General features: G+C 41.1%; 1 protein-coding gene across 1 annotated transcript; it reads left to right on the forward strand.

The window, feature by feature from the left end:
- The first annotated feature begins 332 nt into the window (after positions 1 to 332).
- Positions 333 to 8,326, forward strand: LOC121181092 (voltage-dependent calcium channel gamma-4 subunit-like). The gene is made up of 4 exons (XM_041036890.1): positions 333 to 555; positions 5,689 to 5,772; positions 6,903 to 7,043; positions 7,770 to 8,326. The coding sequence occupies exons 1-4, from the start codon at positions 333 to 335 to the stop codon at positions 8,324 to 8,326; spliced, it is 1,005 nt and encodes a 334-aa protein (XP_040892824.1).
- The last annotated feature ends 538 nt before the right edge of the window (positions 8,327 to 8,864 follow it).

Below are 8,864 nucleotides of genomic sequence, written 5' to 3' on the forward strand. Positions count from 1 at the left end.
TAGATGGCACTGACTTCCTTGTAATTCATGATAAAAGTTTACTTGTTCAAGGAATGCGTCTCCAGGTTTGTTTGTTTTTAGTCACTTGTAGCAGGATTTAAGATGAAGGCGGCTCAAAGGAATGAAGAATGCGTCTAGCTCTGCAACTTGGATTGAACTCCGACAGAAGTTTAGGAGGGAGAGGAGCACTAATTTAAGCATCGAGATTTGGCTTGATGAGAGGAAAAACCGCGAGATGCGAGCGCTTCTTCTGACCACAATCATGGGCACCGCGCGCTCCTCGCCGTGTGCGTAAGCTGCTGTGGGGGGGGATCCACACATTATGAGACGCCATGGCATGGTGTGACCGAGGGGTTCAGACTTTGCTGGCCATCGTGGGGGCCTTCGCCGCCTTCAGCCTCATGACCATCGCCATCGGCACCGACTACTGGCTTTACTCCCGTGCGTACATCTGCAACGCCACAAATGTCACCACGGACGAGACCCAGATGCAAACCAAGAAAGTCAAAGGCGACCTGACGCACTCTGGGCTGTGGAGGATCTGCTGTATCGAAGGTAAAATAAAAGTCTAATAAGTTGGTGTCGGTCAGTTTATAAACTTTTTCGCCGTATTCCAAGTGCTAATGAGCATTTTGTCTGTGGATGTGCCAGCTGAAATCCTTTCTGATTATTTTTGTTTTACGGTCTAGAAGTGGTAATGTGCGCGGTATGATTGATCAAATCGCCATTATTTGTTATGTGGAGTAAAACTGGGTTCAAATGTTTCAACTGGAAAATACTCGAACCACACACAGACACACACAAAAAGACAAAAAAGGAAGAAAGAAAAAAGTATTCACAGCAAACACATCCCAGGCTGTGTGGTGTGACAACGCTGCAAAAAAAATACAAATCGCCCAAATGGTGCAACATCAGTATCAGTCATATTTCTGTGGTTAAATATGTGAAATAGCCTCTACTGTAGAAAGTTACACTGGCACAACGTTTTAGAAGAGAAACCGGAGAGACACTGCTGCTTGTTGCGCGCAAAGGCGGTGTTGAGTAAGCGTAATGACACGGTTGCATCAGTTTTCCTCGTAAATTATTAAGTCTGTCTCTAAGAAAAAGACGAAACAATGGTCAGATCGTGACATACAGAGACATCTAATAATGATTTCAATGTTCAGCGTTTTGTAGAACACGCAGGAGGTTGAATTCTGCTTGTACAGCAATATTTTAAGGGTTTGTCCTAATTTCTTCATTAACGTGATTCGGCTGATTGGCAGCTCCCTCCATAAAATTGCTTGGACTGAAATAAGTTTTGACTTATTTCCTCCTGTAGAAGGAGAGCTTTAGCAAGAGACTGATTTATTGGTCATTTTTCTTAGCTGCTTTGCTGCGTAGCCATGATGCCCAACAAACACGCCTGAGGGGACTTGGACTTGTCTTCTAACGTTGGGAGAACAGCTCGGTTAATAATGCTTGTACAGTAAAGCCACGAGCAACAGTTGCGCACTATTGCGCCCGACTGTTTCACTTGGAAGAATCCAGATCAATGAGTCAATCAATCAGCTGATCAGTGAAAGTTGTCACCAGTGACGTCTTCCATCATCAGCCCTGCGTGTTGTGGCGCTGTCCACTGCTCCTGGTGCTGAAATCTCCGCTCTGGATGATGTTAGGTTTCTAACATCTAACTAACTCAACTAACTGACCAACTAAATAACCAGGCTAAATAAATAAACAACTTCACATTTGCCAGACAACCTCCGATGCACAGAGCCAATCATAACAAGCTGGAAGCTAGAAATAGTCGGTTGCTGACTTGTGAAGCATTCTCTTTGTAAACACCATGACTAAAGGTTTCTGCAGATTTTAGTTGATCAGCTCTTCCACTCTAACCAGTGTGTAGAACCTTTGCATGTTTCTGCATTCTGACTTGTGTTTGACGACCAAACAGCTGTTAAAATCATATCAAAGATTAAAGTATAATGTAAGTAAAACCATTATGGTTTTTATTTGACGTACCTTCACTATTTCCTCACTGATCACAAATGTCTATTTGCTGGTTTATGTCTGAGATTAGAAATCACAGGAAATGAGTATAATCCCCAAACCATGGAGCCCTCAGATACAGACATGAAATGAGCACTAGGAAGGAAGCTTGTATCTGTTTCTGTGTGACAGGAAGGCACCACCTCTCAGACTTGTAGAGAGACCAGACTGTGTTGTGGGTGGGGGTGGGTCCAAGTGAGGAGGCAAAACTTACCCAGAGGTCTGTTTCACATTTTCATTGTATACAGCTATTATGGAACCAACACTCACTTCTCCATGCACTTTTGCTCTGTACTGCTACAACTCTTATGGGAATCCTATATTTAAAAAAAAATGCATTTCTATTTATGGATTTCCTGTAAAGTTAATCAAAAGACATATTCCCTCTGTCTCGCTTCAAGCCCTTGAGAGTATCATCAGCAGAAGTGAGATGCAGTGCTCACTGTTCTTGAACATCTGTCATCTTCTCCACCATCCTCTCTTTCTCTGCTCATACGGTTGGAAGGGTGTTACATAGAGAGCTGAAACTGAAAGTAACACACCTGTTCTTGCGCTTTCTGTTTTCATACACACACACAGACACACACACACACACACACACACACACACACACACACACACACACACACACACACACACACACACACACACACACACAATCACAGTAGCACTTGTACCATGATGTTGTGAAAGTCGATCTAACTTGCCTGTGCTGGCACACAGTGTCTACCTACAACTGATGCTAGCTGAGCAAAAAATATTTCCAAGAGCGTTAATAACATGCAATCAAAGGGTTACTTTTAAAATTGTATTTACTTCAAACAAATGGGCAGCTGGGACAAATCCTCTAAACTTCTTTTGCTTAATGCATTTTTCAAATGTCAGAATTGTAAAATGATTTTTTTCAGCTCCTATCTACCCATTTGTGGTCGATTTGCAAAAGAAATGGTCAAGGATCAAAGCTTTAATTCCGCTTTGGTTTTGTGAAAGTAAATTAGCATGAAACACGATAGTTTATCATTTATTTACTTTGTATGTGTTGCTCCTGCTCTGTAGGCTTTGTAACTGCTTTGCTCTGAAAATATCACATACTCAGTTTCTTTCTTGCCTTAACTGTCCAGTTAAAGAGATCATCTCTTCTTGGAACAAAGAAGAGGATGGTGTCTAAAACAGTTGCCTGAGGTCAAATGAGTGGCATAAATAATGGGTAGACCCTGGGACTCATTAACTAACTTTGTAGAAGAAATTACACTTGTCTCTATGTGCCAAACAGACATCTGTATGAGTGTCGTGTCTTGTAGGACATGCATTAGGTTCACTGAAGGTGAGCACTGGTAGCAAATGAGCTTTTAAAGGAAACAAAATGAAGCCTTGTTCTGCGGCCAGTCATGCTGAAATACAACAAGAATTCTCACTTAAGCAGCTCACTCCTGATCGGTCAACATGCTGGAGTGGCACTTGCAGATATGATGTGTCTCAAACAGACATTTAGTACGACTTCAAAAGGACAAAACCTGCTGACTTGCTGTGAGCCACCATCTCACCAAGTGTTTTTTAGTAAATATGATTATATGAGCTTTTTTTGTGTGTGTGTGCGTGTTCCACAAAGGCTGCTTTTGGGTTTTTGTGGCTTTGTGTGTATTTTGTGTCTGTTGTATGTTTCTGTGGAGCATCTGAATGTGTTTGTGTGTGAGTGTGTGTGTGTGTGTAAGCCTGGTGAATGCATTAGTAAGATGTCAAAGGCGTCCTCTGAGAAGCGAAGCTAGAAATGTGATTCTGGGTTGCCGGGGGGAGGTTGCCATGGTGAAGCTATGCTGAGTAATAAAAGATGGGCTCCGGTCTCTCAGACAGATGGGCTCTGGGGAGATACCTCCCCTACTGAGCTCACTCTCTTTCTCTCTCCTCTCTCTATCTTTCTCACCGTCATTCCTTGGATCATTAACTGACGGGCCTTCTGTGTGTTATTTATTGATAATAATTTTTCTTTGACATCTTCACTTTTTGGTTGATATGTTTAAAAAAAACAACTTTTTTGTAAAAATTTCTTTCTATCCTTTACCCTGCTTTTCACTTCTTTTCCTATATCTTTGGGATCAAACAATCCAGAAAAAAAAATCCAATAATGACTCTTACATGCATGATACACTCACACACTCAGGGTATTGAATATATTACACAGTGACTGTGCCTCTGTATTGATCCAAAGAGAGTGCTTGATACATAAAAAAATCAAAAGGAAACGGAGAGAGGGCTGAAGAGGAAAACATTTTAGACTCGAGATGGGAGAGAAGTGGGTAATTGAGACATGATAGTGGTTAGAGTGTGTTGAGGATGAGAGTTGAAAGAGACTGAAAGAGTGAGGTTGAGAGAGTCGAGTCAGTGAAGTGAGTCTGTGCAGTTAAGTATGTTTCATCATTTTGTCTTTTTTCATTCTTTTCCATAAGTCTCAGCAAGAAATTGCAGCAAAAAAACTGTTTTATTCACATTCAGTCACTCACCTAAACACATTACAGTATGTGTATCATTGTGACCTGAGAAACAAGGTGAATGCATTTCTTTCCTCATAACACATTTCTGCCCCAAAATTTGTAACTCAGCTCAATGAGCTGTTGACCACAAAATGTCCCGTGGCAAGAGTCTATGCTAACCAGGAAGCATAAAGCCACTCAGGCATAAAAGAAAACGGCCTATGTTCACAATGATTTGGATTTTGTAGCCACAATTCAGCTCACCACTGGCCATGTCCACATTACTGGAAAGTCATTCCCAAATTGCTATTTGATTACGTCAACTGTTGTGTTAAGGCACAGCTTAACACGTCCAACCAATATCTCCTATGAAATATTTGTTGACATAGTTGAACAGTTGGTTTTATGATTGTGATTTGTACAACATTTTTCAGCTCTGCAACATGGAGCTTTAAGATTTTTTTCCTTTTTTCATTACAAAAATAACCAAGAGTTCATTCTTTTGTTAAGCTTTTTGCATTTTTTGTGCAGTAAATGTGAGAATTGACACAATGTTAAGTCTAGTTTATGTATTTAGACATGTTAATAGTTCCTTACAGATAACTCCCATGTCAGTGGATATGTCCACAGGTATGGTACGGGTGTCTAGCATAGTTACAGAGCAACTAACGCAATAACAAAGGCAAAGATGACAGGAGGCGGCAGCAAAATCAGGCATCAGACTTTTAATTCAAAGTCTAACCTTTCAATATTCATAATACCCCAATGTTTTATTCTCTTAAATGTGGAGGGAAGATTTTTCTCAGTGAAGAGACTGGGTCTTTGAATAGAAGGTGCCTGAGGGCTTGAGAACTTCAGATTCTCAGATCCACAGCCGCCTGTCCTAAAATGGTTTCTGACATGGTTAGAGGTGAAAACAGGACGACAGTTCAGTACTAGTTTATATATTCTTTAGCAAAAAGAGACTCCAGTTTTCCATAACTTATTTGTCTCAGGATCATGAAAGTTGCATATTGTTTCAGTGCATGGTCAACACGTAGTTTCTTTAAAACCTTCTGTCTTAAAACTTCTCATGTCAAGCTCTATTATGGAGACACCGTTTTTCCTTTAACTGCAGTCATTTCTTCCCTGCACATCGCTATCAGTCACATTTACAGTCTGTGTTTTTTTTTTTTTGGCTTCTTCGCAGGTATCAACAAAGGAAGCTGTTTTCGGATCAATCATTTTCCAGAGGATAACGACTACGATACAGACAGCTCTGAGTACATCTTACGTAAGTCATTGCAACCTCCTCATCTTCAAACACTTCAACCCTTAATCCGCTTTTTTTTTCCTTTTTGAGTGGTGATGGAGTTATCACAGGGGTACTTAATGTGTCATGACGTCTCTATCCCTCCCCATAAAAGCCTGATGTCATGACAGTAATTGGAGCTACAGAGATGATAAAGTGTGTTGTGTGCTGATGAGTAATCGCTTGTCTAAAACATGACTTTACCCACGTCAGAACACATCTCACAAGGTAGTTTAATGAAGGCATTGGTAAAAGATGTCACTCTGAGCACCTACACTGAAAGCTGTCTAAACTGTGTAGTTAGTCTTGGTTAAAACACTTCAGTTAATCCAGCCATTTTTGCTCGAGGTTTCAGATCACTGCTTCACTCGGCATGTCGCATTTGGTTTCCAGTTTGATGCCCCGTCCCCCTTAGACAACTGCTCCCATCTTTGCTGTTGTCTACACTGATGAATTTCAATAAGCTCATGGACATTAAATCCTGCACTTACTTGGTTAGTGGCAGGAGCGCCTGTTAATTAGGCCTTAGTATCTGTGGAAGCATTCATCTGTCGAACCTGAGGCAGTGTTTGCTTTTCTTACTCCCCCTTAGCTTCTACACTTATGGCAGAGATACTACACGTGTCAGCCAGGCCTGCCATATATCGTTATTTTCAGGACCATCTAGGCAAATTCCATCAGCTGGGTTGTGAGTAGTATTATCCATGTATAGTTGGATACGTCTTATGCAATTTGCCTTTTGTGTTAGTAGAATGCAATCAATACTGGTGTTTAAAGGACTCTGAAAATGCTGTATTAACATTTCTTATGATATTACTGATCCAATTAAATGTGTTTAAATGTCCCCATGAATAACAATTATAATAAATGAAATACTTCTACTTCTATGACTGGTACTGTCAAGACTAGGACTACTGTTAGCTCTGCATTATTTCTGCTACTACTGTAGTACTATATTTAGCATTACTTATATAGGCGCTAATCTCATCATATATGAATCACATACTGCTCATTAGAGCACGACTGACGCTGAATTTTTTTCAGGCCAATGTCAATATTGATATTTGGGTTTTTAAAAATCTAGCAACAATATGTTTTTCAACATTAAACAGGCATAGTGCGTGCGTCGAGCCTATTTCCCATTCTCAGCACCATCCTGCTGATGTTGGGTGGCCTGTGTGTCGGGGTTGGACGCATCTACAGTGGCAAGAACAACATCCTGCTCAGTGCTGGCATCCTGTTCGTGGCTGCAGGTAGAACGAGAGTGACAGTGCACCACATATAAACACACAAACTGGAGCAACAACAAATAGATTCTGTATACAGTTGCAGACAGAGGGAAAGGACATAAGCAAGCAGAAGAAGACAGACACAACACAAGAGGGTTTCCCTTGTCACGAATCAAGTTTTGTCTACTCCTTTTACAGTTACTCAAACTTCTCCTGTATTTCAACAAAAAATACAAAATGTGTTTTCTCTTTGTCATATTTTGTTGTTTTTGAGACGCAGCACAACAAAATAAGCGCCTGTTACTTAAACCCTTGTAGTTCAACTTGCTTTCCCCTTTAATCCATTTTCTTCTCTGGTTGGTAGTGACAAATAATTCTCTCTACATGTATAAAGAGGAATGTCAGAAGGTGGAAATCTGGTATATAGGTGTGAATATCAAGGCTGCGTTTTCGTGATAAAATCTGCAGTTTTATAAAGAGAATTCTGCTCAATAGGAGATCTAACTTGTAAAGCACATTTTCTCATGTGTTGAATGTGATAGTTATAGGCGTCTGAACCCAAACTGAATCAACCACTTGATGAACACAGCGCTGTACAAATACCAGTGGTAAAATGCACATAGTATAATCTGCAGACTTTATCATTCATTTTTGCGCTTAAGCTTTTTTCATTCATGTGCTGTGCCTTTCTTTCATCTTTCCATCTACTTCTCCCTCCATGTTTCCTTCTCCCATCCATCCTGTCTTCAGGCCTGAGCAACATCATCGGCATCATCGTCTACATCTCCAGCAACGCCGGTGATCCCAGTGACAAGAAAGACGAGGACAAGAAGAACCAGTACAACTACGGCTGGTCCTTTTACTTCGGCGCCCTCTCTTTCATTGTGGCTGAGTCAGTGGGCGTCCTCGCTGTCAACATATATATTGAGAAAAACAAAGAGACACGCTTCCGAGCCAGGCGCGACTTTATCAAAGCCATACCCTCCTCTTCACCTTACTCTCGCATCCCAAGTTACCGCTACAGACGAAGGCGCTCACGATCCAGTTCCAGGTCGACTGACCCGTCCCGCGAGTCCTCCCCAGTTGGGATGAAGATTGGTGGTGGAAGTGGTGGAGGAGGAGGGTTGGGAATTGGGTTACCGATGGGGGATATATCCATGTATGCCCTTAGTAGGGACCCTCTCAAGGGTGGAAGCGGGACTGCAGGGCCCTACAGTCCTGAGAGGGACTCTGGGTTTTTACAAGTCCACAACTGCTTCCAGAAAGATCTGAAAGATGGAGTGAACAGGAGGACCACGCCGGTATGAGGTCCGGAGTGTAGTGCTGTGTAAAACAATAAGCTTGATGGAACACATTAGATATTGTACAGATGATGAGAAAGCACAATTCTTCCCCGGGGCTGTTCAGTCAGCAGCGATGCTGAAAGGTCAGAGCTCAAAATTGTTTTCCTTGCATCCCTCTGTGACAGAAAAGTACCAATTTGTGTTTCATTTGGAGGAAAAGGACAACTCGTATCAAAAACTTTTTATGAGATGACTCAACATCTTCTTTAAAATGTGGAAGCAGACATTTTGTAGCAAAATTTGAGAGTTTAATTCTATAATGTGATACCCACTACTTGTGATTGACTCTTAAAGAGAGGCAGAAAATGTTGTAGTTCTGGTATCTTTGAGGGATAGTCACTCAAGACTTGATAAAAGGATGAAAGGATTAACCTTTTATAGACTTGATGCTCAATATAATAAAGATTCTAAATATTGAACTTCTGGTAATGATGTTTTTTCCTCTGAAGTAGCTGTATAGTGTTTTGAAAATGAACTTCTTTCGTTTATTTTGAGACAAAAA

The sequence above is a fragment of the Toxotes jaculatrix genome, chromosome 4, assembly GCF_017976425.1.
Source record: "Toxotes jaculatrix isolate fToxJac2 chromosome 4, fToxJac2.pri, whole genome shotgun sequence".
Classification (NCBI taxonomy): Eukaryota; Metazoa; Chordata; class Actinopteri; family Toxotidae; genus Toxotes; species Toxotes jaculatrix.

Coding starts and splice junctions, on each gene's coding strand:
- LOC121181092 (XM_041036890.1), top strand. CDS start 333: ATGGCATGGTGTGACCGAGGGGTTCAGACTTTGCTGGCCATCGTGGGG. Junction 556..5,688: donor GAGGATCTGCTGTATCGAAG/GTAAAATAAAAG, acceptor GCTTCTTCGCAG/GTATCAACAAAGGAAGCTGT. Junction 5,773..6,902: donor CAGCTCTGAGTACATCTTAC/GTAAGTCATTGC, acceptor AACATTAAACAG/GCATAGTGCGTGCGTCGAGC.